The sequence below is a fragment of the Monodon monoceros genome, unplaced genomic scaffold (genome assembly GCF_005190385.1).
Source record: "Monodon monoceros isolate NGI ecotype Baffin Bay Population unplaced genomic scaffold, NGI_Narwhal_1 Super_Scaffold_7, whole genome shotgun sequence".
Classification (NCBI taxonomy): domain Eukaryota; kingdom Metazoa; phylum Chordata; class Mammalia; order Artiodactyla; family Monodontidae; genus Monodon; species Monodon monoceros.
This window is the reverse complement of record NW_021703784.1, coordinates 106,711,713-106,736,625: the sequence shown is the minus strand read 5'-3', so window position 1 is coordinate 106,736,625 and position 24,913 is coordinate 106,711,713. Positions and strand designations below refer to the sequence as shown.

The window sequence follows — 24,913 nt, the reverse complement described above, 5'->3', positions numbered from 1 at the left end:
CAGATTCTGGGGGCTCCTGGCTTGTGGCCGTGTCCCCCCCGATCTCTGCTCTGTCCTCACACGGCCCCTCCTCTGTGTCCTTTTCCCCTGTCTGACCTGGTAGCAACCCCCGTCCCTGGATCTGGGCCCTCCCTAAATCCACGACGGTCTCACCTCCAGATCCTTCACTTCATCACATCTGCAAAGACCCTTTTTCCAAATCAGGGCACATTTGCGGATTCTGGGGGTTAGAACTCGATGTGTCTTTGTGGGGGCCTTCATTCAGCCCCCACACCTGGGGTGACCAGTTCTAGCAGAGGGTGGTCAGAGTTCACAGTGTAGAGAGCAGAGCTGCTGACTGGGGGCCGCTTCCCACCCGCCCCAAAGGTGGGGAGAGGCGGGAGGAGGGCAGCAGAAGCATGGGTGGCAGGCCCGAGATGGGGCCGGCTGGTCTCCTGCAGCTCCTGTGCCCTCCGCCCCACTCTGCTTGCCCACAGCTCCCAACTTCCCACACACCTGTGCGGGCTCCCAGCCTCTCGTCTCAAGTTCGCAGACAGTGTCAGGAGTCCGGCTCATTCCTGACGCCAGCCCCATGCATTGGGACCCTGAGCACCCACAGAGCCCCTGTCCTGGGCCACGGGGGGAAGGGGGCTCCGGCTCCAAAGCTGGCCCCTCAGCGCCCTGCAGCCGCCGCCTCCCCGTGCCCCTCTGCAGAACTATGAGCTGATCCTCCACGAGGGTTCCCACAAGGCGGTGCAGAGGGGGCCAGGCGGACGCCTGCCCTACAAGACCCGTTACATGGGCATCTACCTGGCCATCGAGACCCGCAGTGGCATGGTCGTGTCCTGGGACCGGAAGACCAGCGTGTTTATTCGGCTGCACCAGGAGTACAAGGTGGGGGTGGCAGGCTGCGGGACCCCCTTGGGGAGGGACAGAGCTCTTACTCCTAGACCTGGCCCAGCAGTGCAATCTGGCAGCTGACGGACTGCTGAGGGCTGGGGAGGCCATGCACAATGTCCGCTTCCCAAAGGGGCATGTTGAGACCAAACCGATCAGTGGGCGTGTCAGTCCTGGTTGGAAAGCGCTCGTGGCTCCCTGGTCTCTGCACTCAGCTGTTCCATGCCCGCTGGGCTAAGGTTCTATAGGGGAGCAGGTGCCTGCCTGCCTGTCTGCCTGCCTTTCTGTCCACCTGCTTACCTGTCCGCCTGCCCACCTGCCTGCCCACCTGTCCGCCTGCCCACCTGTCCACCGGCCTGCCTGCCTGTCCATCTGCCCCACCGTCTACCTGCCCACCTGCCTATCCACCTGCCCACCTGTCTACCTACCCACCTGCCCACCTGCCTACCCACCTGTTTACCCGTCCACCTGCCCACCTGCCTGTCCACTTGCCTACCTTTCTACCTGCCCACCTGTCCGCCTGTCCATCTGCCTATCCACCTGCCCACCTGCCTTCCTGCCCACTGCAGGACTCCTCGTGCAGCCCGCCTTCCTGAAAGTTCACTGGCGGAATAGGGTGGCCTGCAGTCACGCCTCCCAGGCCAGGCTCTGTGCTGCTCCCTCAGGCCACCCCATGCAGCCCCACCCTGTGCCCATCTCTGCGTCCATCTGCAGGGGAGGGTCTGCGGGCTGTGTGGGAACTTTGATGACAACGCCCTCAACGACTTCACCACGCGGAGCCAGTCCGTGGTGGGCGACGTGCTGGAGTTCGGCAACAGCTGGAAATTCTCCCCGTCCTGCCCGGACGCCCAGGCCCCCAAGGACCCCTGCACCGCCAACCCGCACCGCAAGTCCTGGGCCCAGAAGCAGTGCAGCATCATCAAGGGTGTCACCTTCAGCGCCTGCCATTCTCAGGTGGGCCAAGGGGGTGCTGGGGCTGCCTCCTTCCCTCCTGGAGGGACCTGGGTCTGGCCCAGGCCTGTCCTCCGAAGACGGCCTTGACCCTGACCATTGTACACGGCACACTGTGTGGACCTCCCACCAGGCAGGTGCCCACGTCCCCAGTCCTGCTCTGCTTTCCCTGATGGCACTCAGCCTCATCCCCTGGAAACGGGGCTGCGAGCCACCCAGGGAGGACCTCAATGTCACCTCTCGGTCCTCCCCCACATTCCCTGAGCCGCCAGCCCCCAGCACGGACAGAAACCTCAGGGGGCCTCAGCCCAGCCGGGCCCCACGGAAGCGGAGGATTGCCACGGCCTGAGAGCCTTCCCCGAAGCCCTTCCTGCTACTTAACAAGGACCGCAGGGCCCACTCACCGACTCGGTCTCGTGATCCGGGACTCGCGGGTGCCGAGCACGCGGCGTGGTGGGACTGGTCCGCGGCTGACGCTGGCCCGCCTGCGTGAGGCCTCGTGTCCCACCGGGCTCGCAGCCCCCGCCCGCACCCCAAGTGCCCTGCCCGCTGGCTCAGAAAGTCCTTTGTGAACCTGACACAGCAGTCTCCACCTCGGACGGTGCCGCCCGTGGTGGCAGATGCGAGACACGGTGGCCCTGGTCTCTGCCGCCTGGGAGGGAGGAGCGGGGGCACCCCCTCACCCTGAGGAGACAGCACCCCGTTTGCCAGGACAGGTCACAGCACGGTCACAGGGAGGGCTGGCCTACAGCTAAGTGAGTGGCCGAGCAGAGGCGAGGGACGAGTGGCAGGGGTGGGTGCCCAGGTGGGCGCATCGCAGACGGCAGGTGGGGGGTTGCCGTGCAGATCGGGAGCTGGCTGCCCAGGGGCCGGGGATTGGCTCTTCTCACTGAGCAGACCCCACCCCCCAGGTCGACTCCACCAGGTACTACGAGGCCTGCGTGAGCGACGCGTGCGCCTGCGACTCGGGGGGCGACTGCGAGTGTTTCTGCACGGCCGTGGCCGCCTACGCCCAGGCCTGCCGCGAAGCGGGCGTGTGCACGTCCTGGCGGACCCCGGACATCTGCCGTGAGTCGGGCTCTGGCCATGGTGACGGCATGAGGCGCAGCTGCCCCAGCTCTGGGGCCTGACGGGCACGCAGGCACACATAAGGACACGTGACACGTGTGTACTACACGCACGTGCTCACGTTCGTGTGCGTACAAACCAGACAGAGAGGTCGCCCCCAAATGGGATGGCTCAGCGGGGGACAGGAATTTGGGGGGCAGGCCCTGAGACCCCTCGGACCTGGGAGGAGTGAGGTGACGGGGCCCGGCGGGCACCCACAGCCTCTCTCCCCCTCACTCAGCCCTGTTCTGCGACTACTACAACCCCCAAGGGGAGTGCGAGTGGCAGTACCAGCCCTGCGGGGACCCCTGCCTGAGGACCTGCCGGAACCCCCGCGGCCACTGCCTGATGGACCTGCCAGGCCTGGAAGGTGAGGGCAGGCTGTTCCAGGGAGGCCATGCCTCGTCACCCCAGCACAGCTGCAGGCAGCGGGGCAAGGGGGCTCCTGCCTCCCCATGCCCACCCTCGGGACGGGGGGACAGAGATGGGTGGCGGCCGGGGCAGCCCCACCGCCTGGCCTGAGAGGGGAGTGTTCTCCCTGCCCTGTGCCCGCCCCAGGTTGCTACCCAAAGTGCCCACCCAGCAAGCCATTCTTCAATGAGGACCAGATGAAGTGCGTGGCCCAGTGTGAGGGCTGCTACGACGAGGATGGAAACTACTATGATGCTGGCACCAGGGTCCCCACGGCGGAGAACTGCCGGAGCTGGTGAGCCAGTGGCGGAGCGGGAGTGGGGTCTGGGAGGACAGGAAGCAGGGCCGGGCGCACACAGTAAGGCCTGCGCCCTGCTGGCCCTCAGCTCTTCTCTCTCCCTCCCAGCGACTGCACCTCCAGAGGCCTCCAGTGCACATACAGCCCCGCGGGTAAGCAGGGGCCTGTTGGTTTGAGGGATGGGGGCTGGGGGCTCTGAATGAGCCCTGTACCTGTCCGTCTCCAGCCTGTACATGCACCTACGAGGGCAGAACCTATGCCTACGGAGACGTCATCTACAACACGACCGACGGGCTGGGCGCCTGCCTGATTGCCATCTGCAGAGACAATGGAACCATCGTCCGAAAGGCCGAGGAGTGCCCCGGAACCACACCCACAACGCCTTTCACCTTCACCAGCACTGCGGCTCCACCCTCCACCACGGGTAAGCCTGGCAGACACACCACCGGTCCTGCCTCACTCACCAGAGCCCCTGACCCCGGTGATGGTCTGGGTGCCAAGGGAGAACCCAGTGGGCACCTGGTACAGGTGTCCTGGGTGCAAAGGATGGCCCGGGGCCAACGCTGGGGCAAGGGGACATGAGTCACCTCTCCTCTGGGCCGGCGAGGACACAGAGGATGCTGATGGGGACCCCGGCACCCCACCCACAGGCTCGGTCCCCACACCCTCCACCGTGTGCGTGCGGGAGCATTGCCGCTGGTCCGACTGGTACGACAGTGGACGTCCAGAGCCGGGCACGGAAGGGGGCGACTTCGAGACATTCGAGAACCTGAGGCAGAGGGGCTACCAGTTCTGCCCGGCCCCAGCGCATGTCGAGTGCCGGGCCCAGCAGTTCCCGGATACGCCTTTGGAGAAGCTGGGTCAGAAGGTGGAGTGTGGCCAGGCCCGGGGGCTGACCTGCCTCAACAGAGAGCAGAACACCCTGCTCTGCCACAACTACGAGCTGAGGGTCCTCTGCTGCGGCTACGTGCCCTGCAGCACCAGCCCGGCCCCGGGCGCCAGCCAGCGGCCATCCTCCACCCAGACCACACCCACCAGAGGAACCTCCCTCCTGTCCACGGCGGCCTCCACCTCACAGACCCCATCCACCAAGTCCACCTCAACCGTGACCCGAGTGGGCAGCAGCTCTGTGGTCCCGGCCACCACCACCTGTGAGCCCCGCTGTCAAGTTGGTTTTTGCGAGGACTACCCCAAGTCCAAGAGGCCGGAGGGGACGTCGAGTCCTACGACAAGATCAGGCGTTCGGTGAGGTCCGTTGTGCGAGCCGCCCCAGGGCATGAGTGCCAGGCCGAAAACTTCCCCAACGTGAGGCTGGAGGAGCTGAAATCAGCGCTGCACTGTGACGTCAGTCTTCGGCCTGGTCTGCAGAACGACGAGCAGGTGGGCCTGTTCAGAGATGTGCTACAACTACAAAATCCGCGTGCTGTGCTGTGGGTACAGCCACTGCGGGAGCCCCGTCCCCACCACCACTGCCACTGCCACAGCCACCACTGTGGCCACTCTACAGCCACCACTGCCACCACACCCCCTCCACAGTCCCCACCCACCTTGCCCCCACGTCCCCCACCTCCACCTCCACACAGCCACCACTGCCACACCTCCACTGCTACAGTCACCACTGTGGCCACCTCTACAGCCCCCCACTGCCACAGCCCCACGCCACCACCTCCACTGCCACAGCCACCACTGTGGCCACCTCTACAGCTCCCACTGCCACCACCTCCACTGCCACAGCCCCCACTGCCACTGCATCCACTGCTAAGTCACCACTGTGGCCACCTCTACAGCTCCCACTGCCACCACTCCACTGCCACAGCCCCCCACTGCCACCACCTCCACTGCACCGCGCCCCCACTGCCACTGCTCCACTGCTACAGCCACCACTGTGGCCACCTCTACAGCTCCCACTGCCACCTCATCCACTGCCACAGCCCCCACTGCCACTGCCATCCACTGCTACAGCCACCACTGTGGCCACCTCACAAGCTCCCACTGCCACAGCCCCCACTGCCACCACCTCCACGGCCACGCCCCCACTGCCACTGCATCCACTTACAGTCACCACTGTGGCACCTCTACAGCTCCCACTGCCACCGCATCCACTGCCACAAGCCCCCACCGCCACCACATCCACTCCCCCCAGCCACCACTCCCACCTCTACAGCTCCCCCTGCCACCTCATCCACTGCCACAGCCCCCACTGCCACTGGCATCCACTGCTACAGCCACCACTGTGGCCACCTCTACACTCCCACTGCCACCACAACCCACTGCCAAGCCCCACGCCACCACATCCACTGCCACCAGCCCCCACTGCCACTGCATCCACTGCCACACCCCCACCTGCCACCAACATCCACTGCCACACCCCACTGCCACCACCTCACACTGCCACAGCCCCCACTTCCACTGCCACTCCCACTGCCACGCCCCCACTGCCACCCACCTCCACTGCCACAGCCCCCACTGCCACTGCACTCCACTGCTACAGCCGCCACTGTGGCCACCTCTACAGCTCCCACTGCCATCACATCCACGCCACCCCCCACTGCCACACCCCACTGCCACAGCCCCCACTGCCACCACCCCACGCACCACTCCACTGCCACCCCCCACTGCCACTGCAATCCACTGCCCCAGCCCCCACTCACCACCTCCACTGCCACAGCCCCCCACTGCCACCACCTCCACTGCCACAGTCACACACTGTGGCCACCTCTACGCTCCCACTGCCACCACCATCCACTGCCACAGCCCCCCCTCGCCCACCTCCACTGCCACAGCCACCACTGTGGGCCCCTCTATAACAGCTCCCACTCCCCCAACCTCCACTGCCACAGCCCCCACTGCCACCACCTCCACTTGCCACAGTCACCACTGTGCCACACCTCTACACGCTCCCACTCTCCACTGCATCCACTGCTACGAGCCCACTGTGGCCACCTATACAGCCTCCCACTGCCACTGCATTCCACTCGTACGTCCACCACTGTGGCCACCTCTACAGCCACCACGGCCACCACACCCACTGCCACACAGGCCCTCACTGCCACCGCATCCACTGCCACAGCCCCCCCCACTGGCCACCTCTACAGACAGCTCCCACTGCCACCACCTCCACTGCCACCGCCCCCACTGCCCACCACCTCCACTGCCACAGCCCCCACTGCCCCCTCTCAAGCTCTCACTGCCACCACATCCACTGCCACACCGCCACAACTCCCACCTCTACAGCTCCCACTGCCACCATATCCACTGCCACAGCCCCCACTGCCACCACATCCACTCGTTACAGTCACCACTGTGGCCACCTCTACAGCCACCACTGCCACCACAATCCACTGCCCAAGCCCCCCACTCTCCACTGCATCCACTGCCACAGCCCCCCGGCCACCACATCCACTGCTACAGGTCACCACTGTGTGCCACCTCTACAGTCTCCCACTGCCACCGTCAATCCACCCTTCCCCACAGCGCCCCACTGCCACCACCTCCCACTGCCACACAGCCCCCACGCCCACCATCTCCACTGCCACAGCCCCCACTGTGGCCACCTCTACAGCCTCCACTTGCCACCACCTCCACCGCTACAAGTCACCTACTCGCATGCCACCGTCCCTGCTGGCCACTGCCACAGTGGCCACCTATGCTACACCACGCCCACCACGTCCCCCACGGCCTCCAGCACCACCACCGCCGTCTGTGGCCACCAGCCACGCCACACACAACATGGCTGGGAGCACAGTGGGTGACCAGGTCCCCCCGCCAGCAGTGCCAACACCAGCACATCCCTTTTCCCACGGGGCTGCCAGTCCGAGTGACTCCTCGAGGCCCAGTCCACACAGGCACGCTCCCAGTGTCTGCTGCGGCTCCTCACATCTCCACCCAGCGTCCACAGAGCCCACCATCCCAGGGAGGACCACGCCGGTCCTCCCGACTCACCCCCAGCCTCGAGGGGGCCCACCCCGGCGTCAGTGACGACGCAGACCTCCACGTCTCATGCTGCTACGGGAACAGCAGTGAGCACAACGGGCACCACCTCCACGGTCCCGCCATCCGTCCACCTCGCACCCTGAGACCACACGTCGGGAACCCTGCTGCCGATCGGCCACACCACCTGTGCGCCCTCTGTCAGTGGACAGAGTGGTTTTGCACAGGACTACCCCAGGTCAAAGAGGCGGAGGGGACGTCGAGTCTACGACAAGATCAGGCGTGCGGGAGGGGCCGTGTTGCGAGCGCCCCAGGGCATAGAGTGCCAGCCGACAACTTCCACAACGTGAGGCTGGAGGAGCTGAATCAGCGCGTGCACTGTGACGTCAGCTTCGGCCTGGTCCTGCAGGAACGACGAGCAGGTGGGCCTGTTCAGATGTGCTACAACTACAAATCCGCGTGCTGTGCTGTGGTACAGCCACTGCGGGGAGCCCACGTCCCCCACCACCACTGCCCTGCCACAGCCCCACTGTGGCCACCTCTACAAGCCACCACTGCCACCAACCCACTGCCACAGTCCCCCCCCCTTAGCCCCCACGTCCCCCTCCTCCACCTCCACACGCCACCACTGCCACACCTCCACTCTGCACATCCCACTGTGGGCCACCTCTACAGCCCCCACTGTCCACACCCCACGCCACCACTCCACTCCCACCCGCCACCACTGTGGCCACCTCTACAGCTCCCACTGCCCACCACCCTCCACTCCACAGCCCCCACTGCCACTGCATCCCTGCTACACGTCCCACTGTGGCCACCCTCTACAGCTCCCCGCCACCACTCCACTGCCACAGCCCCCACTTCCCCCACTGCCACCACCTCCACTGCCACGCCCCCACTGCCACTGCTCCACTGCTACAGCCACCACTGTTCCCCTCTACACTCCCACTGCCACCCCTCATCCACTGCCACAGCCCCCACGGCCCATGCATCCACTGCTACGCCACCACTGTGGCCACCTCTACAGCTCCCACTGCCACAGCCCCCACTGCCACCACCTCCACTGCCACAGCCCCCCTGCCACCTGCATCCACTGCTACAGCCACCACTGTGGCCCACCTCTACAGCTCCCACTGCAACCGGCCATCCACTGCCACAGCCCCCCACCGCCACCCATCCACCCACGCCACCATCCCCTCTACAGCTCCCACTGCCACCTCATCCACTGCCACAGTCCCCCACCTCCACTGTCATCCACTGCTACAGCCACCACTTTGGCCACCTCTACAGCTCCCACTGCCACCACACCACTGCCACAGCCCCCACACTGGCCACCACCTCCACTGCCCAGCACCCACTGCCACTGCATCCACTGCCACAGCCCACACCCACCACATCCACTGCCACAGCCCCCCTGTGGCCACCTCTACAAGCTCCCACTGCACCGCATCCACTGCCACAGCCCCCACTGCCACCACACCCCACCTCCACTGCCACAGCCCCCACTGCCACTGCATCCCTGCTACAGCCACCACTGTGGCCACCTCTACAGCTCCCACTGCCACCTCATCACTGCCACAGCCCCCACTGCCACGCTCCACTGCTACAGCCACCACTGTTGCCACCTCCGTCTCCCACTGCCAACAGCCCCCACTGCCACAGCCCCCACGTGCCCACTGCCTCCCCTGCTAGCAGTCACCACTTTGTGCCCCTCTCACAGCTCCCACTCTCCCCTGCCCCCACATCACCTGCCAACAGCCCGCCCCCACTGCCACCACCTCCACTGCCACAGCCCCCACTGCCACTGCATCCACCGCTACAGTCACCACTGCAGCCACCTCCACTGCTGCCACTGCCACAGTGGCCACCTCTGCTACGACAGCCACCACGTCCCCCACGGCCTCCAGCACCACCACCGCTGTGCCACCAGCCGCGCAGTCCAGGACATGGCCGGGGAGCACAGGAGTTACCAGGTCCCCCGCCAGCAGTGCCACACCAGCACCTTCCCTTTCCACGGGACTGACAGCCCGAGTGACATCCTCGAGGCCCAGCCACACAGGCATGCTCCCAGTGTCTGCCATGTCGGTCCTCCCGACTCACACAGCCTCGAGGGGGCCCACCCCAATGTCGGTGATGACACAAACCTCCACGTCTCAGCTGCTGACGGGAACAGCAATGCGCACAACGGGCACCACCTCCACGGGCCCGCCGGCCACCTCACACCCTGAGACCAGCACGCTGAAAACCCTGGTGTCGACGGGCACCACTGGGGCCACCACCAGCACAACCAGTTGTCAACCCGAGTGCCAATGGACAGAGTGGTTTGATGTGGACTTCCCCACCTCGGGGGTCAGGGGCGGAGACATGGAGACCTATGACAACATCCGGGCTACGGGTGGCAAGGTGTGTCAGCAGCCACAGAAGATTGAATGCCGGGCAGAGAGCTACCCCGAGGTGAGCATTGATCAGATCGGGCAGGTGCTCAGCTGCAGCCTGGAGGTCGGGCTGGTCTGCAGGAACGAAGACCAGAGGGGGAAGTTCACCGCATGCTTCAACTACAACATCCGTGTATACTGCTGCGATGACGTCCGGCACTGCCCCACCACGGCTACCCCCCACCTCACCTCCACCACACTGCCCGCCACCAGCAGCTCCACAGCCACGGCGCCATGGCCCTCTGCCGTGACCCAGACGGGTGCCCCCACCCCGGTCCCTTCAGCTGCACACGGGCACACGACCACCTTCGGGACTACCTTGCTGCCCACCCCCGTGACGCCCAGCACTAGGGCTACCACCTACACCCACTCCCTGCACCCCACGGCCTCCCCTCAGGCCACAGAGCTCCCCACCAGGCCCTCCGAGACCACACCCGGACCCCCCATCACCACACCCAGCACAGGCCAGGCCACCCCCACCCGTGCGACAGGTGCCTCCTCCACGGGGACCACGCAGAGTGTCTCCACCCCCACCCGTGCGACAGGTGCCTCCTCCACGGGGACCACCCAGGGGGTCTCCACCCCCACCCGTGTGACAGGTCCCTTCTCCACGGGGACCACGCAGAGTGTCTCCACCCCCACCCGTGTGACAGGTCCCTCCTCCACGGGGACCACGCAGAGTGTCTCCACCCCCACCCGTGTGACAGGTCCCTTCTCCCCTGGGACCACCGAGAGCGTCTCCACCCCTAGTCCCTCTGCCTTCCCGGGGTCCCCACCCATGACCACCAAGACAGGCTTGCCCAGTGTCTCTCCTACAGGTCCCCTTTTGACTTCCCCCATATCGACCGCCCCCGGGTCCCCACCCACCACCCCTTCCTGGTCTGGGGTGACCTCTGGCAGCCCGGGGACCTTCTCCATCTCCACCGCCTCTCCCAGCCCCACCGCAGCCTGCCTTTGCCACGCCTTTGGAAAGCTCTTCCTACCAGGTGAGTGGAGCCCTGCAGCCTGGACGCTGGGTCCTGTGGGCCGTGTTCATGTGCCTGCCTGTCCGGGGATGCCCTCCTGTCCCCCCTCCCTGGCTGACCCAGGGTCTCTGTATTCGTAGGGGACATCATCTACAACAAGACCGACGGAGCAGGCTGCCACTTCTTAGCCATCTGCAACCAGCGCTGCGACATCGACCGCTTCCAGGGCACCTGCCCCACCTTCTCACCCTCGGGGACCTCGGCCTCTGTTCCCCCAACCACCCCAGTTACCGGCTGCAATCACACCATCCCTCCCCGACAGGTGTGCCTCCCGCCTCCTCCCTGAAGCACCAGGCCCTTCTGTGTGCACAGGGTCTCGGGCGCCCGTCAGGGTGACGGCACAACCCCCAGCCCCTCGGTGACCCCCTCCACAGCTAGCTTGGCTGGAGGGAGGCACGCGGGGTCTGGGCCTGGTTAGCACCGGCCCGGCCAGGAGGCGGGGCAGCCCTGCCCAGGCCGAGGGGGCCCTGAGGCTGTGGCGGCGGCGGTGAGGGTGGGTCTCGCAAGTCCACCTGGTGAGCGCTCTGCCCTTCTCTCCAGGTGAATGAGTCCTGGACCCTGGAGGACTGCATGGTGGCTCGGTGTGAGGGTGACAACCGTATCGTCCTGCTGGGGCCAAAGCCGATGGGCAACGTCGTCTGCGTGAACGGGCACCTGCCTGTGAGAGTGCGGAGCGGGGATGGGCCCTGTGACTACAGCTACGAGTGCGAGTGTGAGAGCCCGCCGCTGGGGCTGGCGGGGGAGGGGATGCGCCGCCAGGCATTTGGGACACGCACATGTCCCCCGTGCCCGATGCCCGGGATCGCTGAGCCCACCCCCCGTCAGGCTTGGCGGTTTGAAGGGAAGCCGGGGGTTTCTGAGATCAGGGAGAGGAGGGGATCATAACCTGAGGGGTCCTGAGCAGATTTCCCCATGGCGCAGCACGTGGGAGGGGGTGATCTTACAACCCCCAGGGGTCCTGGGGCAGCTAAAGTGAAGGACCACAAACTGGGTGGTTCAAAACAACAGAAAGTGATTCTCTCCCAGTCCTGGAGACCAGAAATCCAAGATCCAGGTGTCTGCAGGACCGAGCTACCCCCAGAACTTTAAAGGAGGGTCCTGTCTGCCCCTTCCAGACTTGGGGCCTCAGGCGCCCCGGGCTGTGGCCGCGTCCCTCCCACCTCTGCCCCAGTCATCACGCGGCTTCCCCTCTCCGTGTCTTCCGTCTCTTAGAAAGACACCTGTCGTTGGATTTAGGGCCACTCTGGTAACTCAGGATGACCTCACTCCATGATCCTTAATCACAGTTGCAAAGACCCTTTTCCCAAAGGAGGTCACATTCTTAGGCTCTGGGTGGACGCGTCTTCGGGGCCCCCATCCAATCTGCTATACCCATGTCATAAACGAGAGGACTGAGGCCCTGGGGGCTGAGTGACTCCCCAAGGTGGCAGCTCTGGGTGGCACTGGGTGAGGCCTGTCCACACCCCCCAGGCTCCTGCAGCGGCTGGGGGGACACCCACTACGAGACCTTCGACGGCACCTCCTACTCTTTCCTGGACGATTGCACCCACGTCCTCATGCGGGAGATCCAGCCGCGCCACGGGAACCTCAGCATCCTCCTACACAACCACTACTGTGAGGCCGCCGCCAGCTGCCCCCGCGCCCTCAGCGTCCACTATGAGTCCATGGACATCGTCCTCACCACCACCCCTGGCGCCGACGGGCAGGAGGAAAGCCTGGTGAGTGCAGGCAGCAGAGCGGCACTGGCCTGTCCCAACCTGGTTAGGGAAGGCAGGGGCCGGCAGAGGCCCGGGAGCCCTGGTGCACATAGAGCGCATTTCCTCCGCGCAGAGGGCAGCTCCCATGGGGCCTCAGGGGAGGCAAAGGGCACGCTGCGACCTGGGGCCCCAAGCACAGTGACTCCTGAGCAGGGAAGCAGCGTGGGAGGTGCCCGCGGCCAAGAGCACCCTGGGACCCAAATGCGCCGACTGTGACCCCAGGCCCGAGGGGGCATCTGCGCTTCGGGGTGCAGATGCTGAGGAGGGGGCCCAGCATATGGCAGGCAAAGCCCCAAAGGCCAGGCCGCTGCCCCTCGGCCCAAGTCACGGGTTCCCCGGTCACGTCCCCAGATCCTGTTTGGCCAAATGCGGGTGAGGCCGAGCTTCAGCAAGAACGGCCTGACCGTGACGGCGACGGGGGCCACCGAGATGAGCATCGAGATTCCCGCCATCGGCGTGAGCGTCATCTTCAACGGACGGGTCTTCCAGGCCCGGCTGTCCTACAGCCGCTTCAGCTACAACACTGAGGGCCAGTGTGGTGAGCAGGGCCCCGCAGGACGCCTGCTGGGGGAGCGAGGGGCCGGGCACCACCGCTGCGGGCACGTGCCCCCAGGCGGCCCTGGCTCTTGACCGCCTGCCCCCGCCACAGGTTCCCACCTGCTCCCCCTGCCACCTGCCCCGGCCAGGAAGCAGTGTTTCATAGCTGACTGGCTGCCAGGGAAGCTGGGGGGATGGAAGGGGAGAACAGGATGGTCCAGGGCCCCCCTACAGTGATGCGCCTGCCCCACCCTCCAGGCACCTGCACCAACAGCCGCAGGGATGACTGTCGCCGGCCCGACGGCACCACGGCCCCCACCTGCCAGGACATGGCCCGGTCCTGGCTGGTCGCCAACAGCAGCGGGGAGGGCTGCTGGGCACCGACCGGCCTGCCCCCGACCACCAGCGCCCCCTTGCCGGCACCCAGCACGCCCACCTCCACTCCGTGTCCCCCGGAACCCCTCTGCGAGCTGATGCTGGGCCCGTGAGTCCTCTGCATGGGCTGGCGGTCGGGGGCAGCCACCCCCGGGGCATCGCCTTGGCCTCTGACCGGCCCTACCTGCAGGGTGTTCGCCGGGTGCCACGGCCTCATCCCGCCCGGCCCGTTCTTCAGCACCTGTGTCAGCGACAGCTGCAGGCCCGGCCGCCCTGACCACCCTGAAGCGCTCTGCCAGAGCCTGGAGGCCTACTCTGCGCTCTGCCGCGCCCGGGGCGTGTGCCCCGACTGGCGCAACGCCACCAGCGGGCTGTGTGGTGAGTCGGGTGTGGCCGCCGGGGGCCCTGGCCTCCTTGGCCCACCTGACACCCGTCCGTGTGTCCGCAGACCTCACCTGCCCACCCACCAAGGTGTATAAGCCGTGTGGCCCCGTGCAGCCCAAGTCCTGTGACTCCAGGTGAGCCCAGCAGACGGGGACGGGATAGGACGGGGGGGACAGCAGGCCTCCCAGGCCTGCCTGAAGGGTCTGGGGGGACCCAGGAGGAGACCCACAGAGGGTCCGGGACCCCAAGCCCCAGATCTCAGGGTGCCCTTCCCCCACCCTGACCTCCGGCCCTGGACTTCCGGAGTGACCCCAGCCCCCCACCATGCCCACTGCACTCCTCCTTGGACTGCCCTGGTCGCCTTGCAGGAGCCAGAGCCCGGCGAGCAGGGGGCTGGCAGAGGGTTGCTTCTGTCCCGACGGCCACATCCTGTTCAACTCCCACACGGATGTCTGTGTGCCCCAGTGCCGTAAGCAACCCCACACCTGGGCCCTCCCCAGCCCCGCAGAGCGGGATGCGGAGGGCCACGGGGCGGGCACACCCCGGCCTGGGCCCGCCCACCCAGTTCTGCCAGCAGTGCAGGGTGGGCTTGAGCCTTCCTGAGCCCCCTCCTAAGTGACCACTCCCTCGGGTTCTCGGGGGCTTCTGTCCCCAGCAGGAAGAAGAGGCCTCTGTTGGGGGGAGGGGTGGCCAGGCCTGCTGGGCCCCAACCCCAGCACTCCCAGTGACCCCCTTTCTCCCCGTTCTTCCCTCCCAGCCTGCGTGGGACCAGATGGGTTTCCCAAATTCGTGAGTGTTCTGCCCACAGCTGCCTGACTCCTTGCTTGAGCAGAAGGAGGGAGGGCGTCCCCATCTCAGGGCGGCAACTCTACCCGGGCCAGGGAGGGGCTGGTGTGGGCACCCCAGCGTGAGCTGCATCACCGTCACACGCCTGCTCCAGAGACGGGGAGGCTGAGGGCTGGGGCCTGACCCGCTGCTGGACGCAGCCCCAAAGGCCGGGGCACCACCCAGGAGCCCTGGGGGACCCTGACCTGGTCTGTTCCAGCCCGGAGAGCGGTGGGTCAGCAACTGTCAGTCCTGCGTGTGTGACGAAGACTCCGTGTCGGTGCAGTGCGCCCCCGTGCAGTGCGAGGCCCGGGACCGGCCACCGGAATGCGGCCGGGCCGGCTTCGTGGCCCAGACCAGGCCCCTGGCCGACAACCCTTGCTGCATGGAGACTCTGTGTGGTGAGGCCTGCACCCCAGGGGACCGGGTGGAGGACGGTGTTGGGCACAGGCCGCCTGGCCGGCAGGCCTGCAGGGTAGAAAAGAGTTGCAGGGTCCTAGCTGGACTTGGCTGGACCACGAGGTGGGGAGGCCTCTTGGGCCTTCATTTTTCCACCTAAAAATGAAGCTGATGGCCTCTGGTGTGCCCTGGTACCACCCAGGGTCTTGGGGAAGACCGGGGAGGTGACAAAGCGTGGGGACCCTGAAGGGCAGCAGAGAGCCGTCAGCTCCCATGGAAGGGGCGCTCTTTGGTCCAGCGAGGGTAGGTGTTACCCTGGGAACCAGAGTAGCCAGAGGCCAGAGGGCAGGGACACCCCAGGCAGCCCCCCAACTCTCCCGCAGTCTGCAACAGAAGCACATGCCCCCAGAGCCCACCCAAGTGTAGGCCGGGAGAGGAGCTGGCCTGCACCCAGGCGGAGGACAGCTGCTGCCCCACCTTCAGCTGCCTTGAGTCTCTGGGGTGGGGGTGGGGCCGGGGGGGTCTGAACACTTCCTTCCGCTGCCTGGGCAGGTCCTCAGCCCTCTCGTCCCTTCCAGGGCCTCAGTTGTGCACCTACAACGGCACCGTCTACGGGGTAAGGGCTCAGCTAGGTGGTCGGGGTAGGGCGGAGAGCGGGTCCGGGGTGGGCACATCCGCCGAGGGATGCCCCGAGTCCACTCCTTGTCTCCCCACGCCCAGCCCTATTCAGCCCCTCCCGCCATGACAGCAAGTGAGTCGAGGCTCCGGGCCCTTTACAGGCACCTTCTGTAGAGAGCCTCTGGGAGCTTAGCTCTCCCAGCAAGAGCTTCGGGGCAGGACTGCACCCTCCCACCCCTCCTGCCTGCCTGGGGCCCCTGCCTGCCCTGGTCTGTGCTCAGCCAGCGGGCACATCCGTAATCCCATGTGAAGAGGAGAGACTGCTCTGTGGGCCTCACCGACACGGGGAGAGGTCCTGGCCCTGGTGCCCCTCAGGGCCCTCAGCGTCACCTCCCCTCACCCTGTCCACTGCAGGTCGGTGCAACCTTCCCAGCGGTCATTCCCTGCCACACATGCACCTGCCTGTCCGTGGACACCCACGACCCGACCGTGCAGTGTGAGGAGGATGCCTGCGACACCACTTGTCCCCAGGTGAGGCCAGCCTCCTGGGCAGACCCAGGCCCCTGGGGCAGCCCCCAGCCACCACACCCTAGGGTCCAGGAAGGGTCTCCAGCTCAGGCTTCACTGGGGTTTTTTTCTCCCCAAAGGGAGGGAGTGAAGCAGGAGGATGGTGGAAGGGGTCTTGGGCGACGGGCAGGATCTGCAGGGCTGGGATCAGGTTCCTGGAGGGCACAAGTGCAGAAGGTGCTGGAAGCAGGGGTGAGGCTAAGAGGGGACACTGGGGCAGGGCAGGGGCACTGCCTCACAGAGGAAAGGCGCTGCTAGGGAGGCCCTGGGCCCCTGGGATATGGGCAGGAGAGCAGGAGGCTGACGAGCCAGGCTGGGGCTGAGGGACGTGACCCCCTCCCCCGTCCCCAGGGCTTCCAGTACTCGAGGGTGGCCGGGCAGTGCTGCGGGGAGTGCGTGCAGACGGCTTGCCTCACGTCCGACGGCCGGCTGGTCCAGGTAAGGGGGGCTCAGTCTCAATCCCCGCGCCCCAGAGACCCTCCCCGCCAGCTCTTCTCTGCCCACCAGATAATCCTCAACCCGGCCCCCACTCTCCCCCTTTTATTTCAGCCCAATGAGACCTGGGTCAACAGCCTCGTGGACAACTGCACGTTGTACCACTGCCAGGCTGAGAACGGGCCCCCTATGCTGACCCCGACGCCCGTCGCGTGCCCGGACGTGTCCAGCTGCAGGGTGTGTGTCTGGGGCTCAGGCCCGCCCCGGAGGCCCCGCCCACGCCCAGAGCCCCACCCACCCGGGAGCCCCACCCCCCCCACCCCAGGAGGCCCCGCCTGCCCCAGCTCGCTCTCCGTCCCCCTTCCCCCGCAGGGCATCCTCCGGAAAATCGGCTGCTGCTACTCCTGTGAGGAAGTGGGTAAGTCGAGGCCCGCCTTCCCGCCCCCAGCCCCGCCCACTGACTCCTCCCGAAGCCAACCCCGCCGCCGGAACCCGACCCTGAGCGGGAGGTGGCGTGGGGGTGCGGCGCGGGCGGGGACCTCAGAGATCCGCCTCCACCGCCTTTCGTCTGCCCAGACTCCTGCCAGGTACGCGCCAGCATGACGGTCCTGCGACACCAGGGCTGCGCCACCCAGGCCGCCGTCAGCGTCCCCTTCTGCGAGGGCTTCTGCCCAGGAGCGGCCCGGTGAGCGGCCCGCGCCTCCCCCCACCCCCGGGACACACGGGGACACCACCCGGTGCCCCACGTGTCCGTGTCCCTGTCCCTGGCCGGACACCTGGCGCTGGGCTGGGGCTGGAGGGCCCAGCTTGCTACAGGAAGGAAAGAAGGGCCGCCCCAACAGGGCTGCACCAACCCTGGGGCCTTCCCTGACCCCCCGAGCCCGGCCTGGGAAAGCTTGGCTGGGCCACGTGGGGCAGGGCACCAGGGCTACCACCCAAAGGTCAGAGTCCACGTGCAGGACAGGCAGAATCCGGGGGGACCAGACTGTCTGGGCAGAGCTGCTGGCAGAGCCCCACCCCACCCCCGATGCCCGGGCTGCAGCCAGCTGTGAGCAGACGGGCTGGAAGAGGCAGGAGGATGGGTCCAGGCCTGGCTGGAGGGCCCCAGGCAGGTTCCTGGAGGAGGGGTCTGACAGGGTCAGCAAGTCAGAGGAGCTGCTGTGGGAAAGAAAGGGGGCCTGGCTGGGGAAGGTCGGGGTTCAAAGTGACCGAGAGCGCTGCCCGGGCCAGTACAGAGAAGACCCGAGCGCTCAGGGAACAGGCACGGGGCCGCTGTCTCCCGACCCCCGAGAAACCAGGAGCCGGGCAGTCCGGGCGGTTGTGGCTGGGTGAGCAGGTCCTGAGGGCCGTACGTCTGCAGGTACTCCATGGGGGCCCGGGCCACGCAGTGCCCGTGCATCTGCTGCAAGAAGACCAGGGCCCACCAGGAGGTGGTAACCATGCAGTGTCCCAACGGGACGGCCTTCCAGCACACCTACACCCACGTGGACGAGTGCAGCTGTGGCCCATCTTGCGTCTCCTCGGCCCAGGCTCCCGAGGACAGCACCCCCAACTTCCCGATCTATGGGTCCACCACTGTCTGACACATTCTGCCCCCCCTCCGCCCGCCCCACCTGGAGCCAGAACACGCACCACCCAACCACGGAAACCGTGGGAGCCCACGCACACCTTCCGTGGATACCACTGCCCCCGCCCACTTTACACCTGCCCCAGGTGAAACCCAGGCCCTGGCGGGTGACAGCGTAGTGAGGGTCGGCTTGAGGAGGACCCCAGGCTGGGGGGACCTGCCCTCAGAGCCCCTCCTGCCTGTTTTGGCCACCTGCCTGGCCTTCGGGCCCTGACCCTCATCTGAAACACAAGCACCCGCTCCACCCAGGCTCACCCCCGTCCTGGTGTCAGAGGGATGCCCCGGAGAAAACTGCACACCCACTGCCGTGCTGCTCCCACGGCGGGCCTGTGTGCCCCCCACTGCCCCTCGAAGCCCCGTGGTGCACAGGTGACCGCTGGCTACACCTCTTGCAGCTGAGCGCAGACTGAGGCCTGTCCGGGCAAGGCCGGCTACCTGCCCACGTCTGGACCCCGGCCTGAGGCTCCGAGGGCCAAGGGACGGGCCCTGGCGGGGTCGGCACCCCACAGCACCCGCTCTGCTCACCCAGCCCCAGTCTTTGAAAATAAACACCGAGCATCACATACATTTCCTGGTTCTGGCGGATGTCCCCTCCATGTGTGGGCCGGGCTGTCCAGAGCCACACCCCTGCTGGACCTCCGGGAGGGACAGGCGGGGCAGGAGGCAAGAGGCCCCCAGGGTCAGTCTTGGGCTGTGGGAGTATTGGCCAGAGTCAGGGGTCATCCGAAGGTTCAAACATGTGGGTTTTATAAGGAGGTTGGTTCACAGCTGCACAAAGACCAGACGAGCCAACGGGGGAGGCCCACGGGGGAATGCAGAGGGCATCAGTGTGGGAAGCGCTCCCTGCGTCTCTGCGGGGCATCTCCTTCAGGCACTTGTCACACGTCAACTTGCTGTGTATCTGACCTTCGCTTCTCTCTCCACCGAGGGCAGGCATTGCTGCCTTTCTCTTCTGCTGCCCCATCCAGAGTGGAGAACACTGCCAGCACAAGAATGGGATGGGACGAGCTGGGGGCAAGGCTGGGGTGGTGCCCCGGCTTGAGTGTCCACATGGGCAGGGGCAGCTACAAGAGGGTGGGGCTTCCACTGGGGAGGCAAAGGCGGTGCTGGCCGGGGCCAAGGAAGCCTGGCGAGCGTGTGCGGGGCGGGGGTCTTCTGGGGCCTCCTGCATCACGTGACCTGCCTCTGCGCTCTGTGTGCGCCTGCCCACCCAGGGAACGGCAGCCACAGTGATTTACATTGTCCCCCATGGGCTGCGGTCCTCAGCTCCCGGGGAAGGCGGGGCCTGTGGTCTCTGTAGTGGCCTTTCCTGCTCACGTCACCGAGGTCTGGTCAGGGCAGGCCACCCTGGGACTGGGCCGGAGCTGGTCCAGGAGGGCTGACAAGGTTACAGTTACCCCCCTCGGTCACCACTGGAGTCAACTGTAAACTTGCCGAGTCTCACAGTCTGATTTCCTGGGGCGGCGGGCTGGGGGGGCTGTGGCCGAGTCATGCCCCAGCCGTATCTTCGTTAACCCACGTGTAAAACACAGCATTTCCTAAACGTCAGTCATTCTCAGGGCACGACTGCTTCCTTAAACCCACGCACCTCTTACAAAACTAAGCGTTTCCAAGGCACCTGTGAAATGAGTGTCCGTCTCCACAGACCAGAGCTCACGTGTGTGAAGTGTCTTCACCCGTCACAGACTAGAGCTCACTTTGGAGACCAGTGTCCAGATGTGCTCTCTGCAGGCGCTCTCTCTGCCTGGTGTGGAATTAATTAAGGAAACTGAGCTAAAGTTGAGTCCGGACAGGCCTGCAGGGGAAGCTCTCATGCCCTCAGTGCATCATCAACTACCCCAAACAGGAAGAGACGTCCCCCTGCACGCCCCTGACAGGAAGGCATCTCTATGGACCACCCAGCCGTCCGGAGGAAGGAAGGAAACTCCTCTCCTTCCACGGCAGCCCAGCCAATCAGAGACTGCAGCGGCCCAGCCCATGGGAAGCCTCCTTACTCCGGACCCCCAGCTCCTCCAATGGGCTCTGGATATCACAGCCCCTCCCAACTCCCCCTTCTCCCCATAAAAGCAAGATCCCCTTCCTTGTTCTCTGGATGTGCCTGTGGGCCACCACGGTTCACAGATACCGAGCTGCAATTCCTCCACTATTCCCGAATAAACTCACTTTTGCTGGTGAAACAACTGGCTATGTTATTATTGAAGTTGACGCTGGACAAGCTGCACCCCACCTCCTCCCAGAGGCCACAACCCCACGGTCACTGAGGGTGGCTGAGACATGGGACCCTGGGACCACCAGGTGCTGCCTCTCAGCCCTGGGCGGCTCTGTGCTCTCATCTTGCTCCAGGCAAGGCTCACCGCTGGTCAGCCAGGTCCAGCCCTGAGTTCAGGGGCCTGATTGGGGTCCCACTGTCCCCCCACCCAGGTCTTGGGCTCCCTGACCCATCAGAGCGGACGCCAGGCGCCCTTATCCTCTGCTTGGTGCCGTGGCCCGCCCGGACCCCGCGTGGGCTTCTGCAGCTTGAGTGGACCCAGCTCTGCTGCCAGGCTCACTGGGGGCAGCTCCTGTGCGATTCGTGAAGGGCCGAGGGCGTGGGGCCCGGGCAGGTCACAGACGTTTCCAGAACTCCGCCAGTGCTCTTTACGAGACAACTCATCCTAGCTCCATCCTAGGAAGGGTGTGGAGGGTGCCTGGCACGGATCTTCCTGCTGTCCGGGTACCCTGGGGTCACGTCCTCACTCGCCCTCCGATCTGCTCCCTCGCTGAACCCAAGCCACGTTGGTTTCCCAGCCTGTCTGGGGCCTGAGAGCAGAGCTGTGGAAGCAGGGGGCACGGAGCTCTGCGGGGGGCAGAGCTCCCGCCCACAAGACCAGGGCTCAGCCTGGCCGCCGAGCGGTCCATCCACAGCTCCAGCTCAGCAGAGCCCCTCCCAGACCAAGGCCCCAGCTGGGCCCTCCTCCAGGACGCCCCTTGGCCAGCGCCGGACGCGTCTCCCTGCGCTGGTGTGAAGTCCACACGCTCTGTCCATCCTGCCCGGATGTCCACAGGAATAACAGCGGGCCAGCTGTATGTCAGAAAGAAAACAGCTCTTCCACACTGAGTTAATAACCCTTGCACTGCAACTTTTGTAATTTTTCACTTTTCCATTTTGTCCTAAATGAGGTTTATTGCTTTAATCTTGGCAGTACCTAACAGTTAATAGACACTGAGGATAATTACCTTAGTGACAACGTTACAAATTACTGAATGAACGTTTTGTTAACACTGGGTTTAATGCGTTTCCCAGTGACACCTGCGCTCAGGGAACCGCGTGTTTCTCACTAGACTGACTTGTTAGCACAGAAAACTTTCAAGCAAGACCGCCATTGACATGCTCATCCCCAAGCAGCACCGCGCTCTGCTTCGCTGCGCTGGCTTGTCTCCCGCCCTCCGCCCTCGGGGTGATGGGGACACAGCTTCGCTGAGCGCTAGGGGACTACGGCCCTGGACACGGGGCTTTGCCTCCAGAACAGGTCAAACATCAAACTGGGCTGCAGCCTTTGCTTCCACAAAGGTTGCTTTTCAGAAATCAACAGTTCCAAGGGATGTTCTGAACATTACTTCTGAAAATAAAAATGGAAGAGATAACGATAATAAACCGCTCTCCTTGTCAGCACAGGGAAGACGGCCCTGAAGGCCCAGACTCTGCGCTCTGGGAGCCCCGGGAACCCGGAAGCCCAGCCCAGGGAGGTCCTGCCACCCTTGGGGCCATGGCGGGGAGGGGGACCGGCCGAGCTCAGAATCCCTCCTGCATTTGTTCATCCAACAAGTGCTGACCGAGCCCTGCTGTGCAGGCAGAAGCCCGTGCTTGACCGCCCAGCATCCCAGCAGGATGGACACCAAGCAGAGGAAAGGGAACGGGTACGTCTGGATGACCCAATCGAGAGGGGCTGGGTGTGGGGAGGGTGGGGAGTTGCCAGAGAGGCTGGGAAGCTGCCCCGCTAGCCATGGGGAGCAGGTGGAGGTCAGGAGCCTTGCAGGGGGACGGGAGGCTCGGCAGGAGGCCTCCCTGAGCTCCTGGCTCCTGGGTCTTCCCTTTGCAGGGCTGGCCGGGACGTGGGTGAGGATCCGGGCCTTGTGCCATCTCCCTAGCACTCAGGAGACGTGGGAACCCAGACGAAGGACCAGAGCCGCTGCCAGGGTGCTCGGCCCACCCATTAGAGTCTCCAGACTTCCTGGTGGGAAGTGAGGGGCCTCCTGGGCCGGCTGGGGACAAGAAGTCATCCTGCAGCCTGAGGGGGGGCCCTGAGCACCGGGCCCGGAGCTCAACATAAAGGCAGCAGCACCTGCCACCCCAGGAAGCCCCGAGAGGAAGGGAGCCTGGACCCGCGATGGCCGTCCTCGGAGCCCCCATGGCTGCGGGGCCAGCCCACTCCTTGCTGCCCATGACTGAGCGGGGTGTCAGCGTGGAGGCTGGGACAGCGTGGGCCCACTGCAGCTGCAGGCACTGGGAAAGCATCTTGGAGCCTGACAAGCTCTGGACCCAGTCGGGGGGCTGGCTGTGGCCCAGGAGCAAATGCCCTAGGAGCAGATTCACCATACTGCCGGGCGGGCTCTTGGAAATTCGGAACCGACCGCGGTCCGCGTTGGGTGGAGAGCCCAGGAGGGCCCTCGCAGTGGCTGAGGAAGGGATGTGGAGGCTAAGCAGGGCCGCGGGGACACTGCACAGGTGAGGGCACCTGCACAGGTGAGAGGGCACCTGCACAGCCGAGAACCAGCGCGGGTGACCTCTGCAGTGCGGCTGAAGACAGCAGATGCCGTTACGGGGCTGGCTCCCCAGCAGCAGAGTGATGGGGTGGGGGCTGAGGCCCCACAGGAGCAGAGGGGTCAGAGGCAACCGGACACCCTGAGCAGTGACTACCCACGGTGATGGGGGCAAGCTGGACGGGCCGCTGACAGCCTGCGGACTCAGAACAGAACCAAGTGACAGCACAGACAGCTGTCAGCCTCCTCGTGGGGGCCACGGCCCCTCGCCCAAGGTCCAGACCTGCTCGGTCCTCAGACCAGAACCATCGGCCGGAGGAGAGGCTGGGCTCCCTCGGGAGAGCCCCAAGGCACCAGGGCAAGCGGACAGGGCGGTGGTCCCTACCTCCTCCCAGAGGGGCTCACGGCATTCACCCCCAGGGCAGAGGGGCCACCACTGACCACAGGGGCCCAAAGCAACGCCAAGGCTCCTTTAAAACTGGGGCTTACGGGGCCACTCAGCTGCCCACTGGTCATTTCCCCAGCCCTGGAACGTGCAACTGGGATGGACGCTGGCAGAACGCCACTGATCCCTCTGCCGTCTGGGACGGGCTGGCCGAGAGGAGGGCCATGTCTGACCTCCGACATGAAAGACGCAAGTGTCGCCGCCACCACCACGGCACGGTACCCACTGCCCGGCGCCTGCACACCCAGCCCGCACTCGGCTGCGGATGGACGTCCACGCGAGGGGTGGCGGGCCCGAGACGTGGGCAGGCCGCATACCTGGGCAATGTCCGCGTCCCCTGTCCCCAGCTCCACCCGCCAACCCCAAAGTAACACCCCCGCCCACGCCCAGCTCGGCAGTTTCAGGCCTGTTTCACACACTCGATGCACATCTACCTCGTGTTCCCTGGGGTTCACAGGACTCCCGACCGGAGGCACCAACCGTCCCCCCACCTCCTCTGGGCCCCGCGTGCAGTGGGTTTCTTCAGCCCCCGCTGGACCACCATCCCTCAGCAACGTCCCATCTGCCAAAAGCCTGCCCACCAAGGGGTCAACTGCATGACTGTATCTGCATTTCCAACAGTTCTATCTGTTCTTCTCCATTTCTGGGTGGGTATTTTTAACTCTCTTGGTCTTTGCGTTTTATTCTGTTTCTACGACACTGCAGGTCGTCACGTGCTGCTCCAGGGGAGGCTGGCGGCTGGGATGGGTGGGGTCCCGCTCGCCTGCATCTGAGCTGGCGCCCCGGGACCAACACCAGCTCCTCCAGAAACGTGCTGCTGCTTCCGCCAAGCGGCTTTCTCACCTGGAGCTCCCCGGGCTGCAGGTGGTGTAGACATGGGCCTGCGGTGGGGAGGGCTCCCCCCTCCCTCTGTGGGCCGAGTCCCCTCCTCAGCCAGCACTTCAACGAGCCAAGGCCGCGCCTCCCGGCGGCTCACGCCCCACATGCAGGGCCGAGCACCCGGGACACACGAGCGCTGAGCGTACCCTACCCTCTGCATCGTGTCCCTGGTGCCTGGGCCCCGCCCGCACACAACTCCTCTGGGCCTTGGGCACAAGCTCTCACTGTGACACTGACCCGGGGCAGGAGGGCGCCTGAGAAAACTGTCAGGGGATAACGGGGGCGGGGGGGG

The 24,913-nt window shown here is 65.5% G+C and overlaps 1 protein-coding gene across 1 annotated transcript in view; it reads left to right on the top strand.

Annotated features, from left to right (window-relative positions):
- Positions 1-24,110, top strand: part of MUC5B (mucin 5B, oligomeric mucus/gel-forming) — a 33,524-nt gene extending 9,414 nt beyond the window's left edge. The window contains 35 exon segments of the mRNA XM_029209433.1: positions 694-873; positions 1,591-1,830; positions 2,739-2,895; positions 3,176-3,304; positions 3,493-3,640; positions 3,752-3,795; positions 3,870-4,067; positions 4,294-4,845; positions 4,848-4,993; positions 4,995-5,073; positions 5,180-5,528; positions 5,725-5,876; positions 6,343-6,620; positions 7,118-7,387; positions 7,533-7,995; positions 8,316-9,242; positions 9,294-10,994; positions 11,114-11,295; positions 11,574-11,745; positions 12,504-12,751; positions 13,142-13,328; positions 13,586-13,811; positions 13,893-14,080; positions 14,151-14,220; positions 14,455-14,555; positions 14,844-14,875; positions 15,132-15,312; positions 15,694-15,798; positions 15,889-15,926; positions 16,343-16,459; positions 16,847-16,933; positions 17,045-17,167; positions 17,303-17,348; positions 17,507-17,615; positions 18,291-24,110. Of these exon segments, the coding sequence (XP_029065266.1) occupies positions 694-873; positions 1,591-1,830; positions 2,739-2,895; positions 3,176-3,304; positions 3,493-3,640; positions 3,752-3,795; positions 3,870-4,067; positions 4,294-4,845; positions 4,848-4,993; positions 4,995-5,073; positions 5,180-5,528; positions 5,725-5,876; positions 6,343-6,620; positions 7,118-7,387; positions 7,533-7,995; positions 8,316-9,242; positions 9,294-10,994; positions 11,114-11,295; positions 11,574-11,745; positions 12,504-12,751; positions 13,142-13,328; positions 13,586-13,811; positions 13,893-14,080; positions 14,151-14,220; positions 14,455-14,555; positions 14,844-14,875; positions 15,132-15,312; positions 15,694-15,798; positions 15,889-15,926; positions 16,343-16,459; positions 16,847-16,933; positions 17,045-17,167; positions 17,303-17,348; positions 17,507-17,615; positions 18,291-18,513 (8,448 nt within the window). The 3' untranslated portion in view covers positions 18,514-24,110.
- Positions 24,111-24,913: the final 803 nt, after the last annotated feature.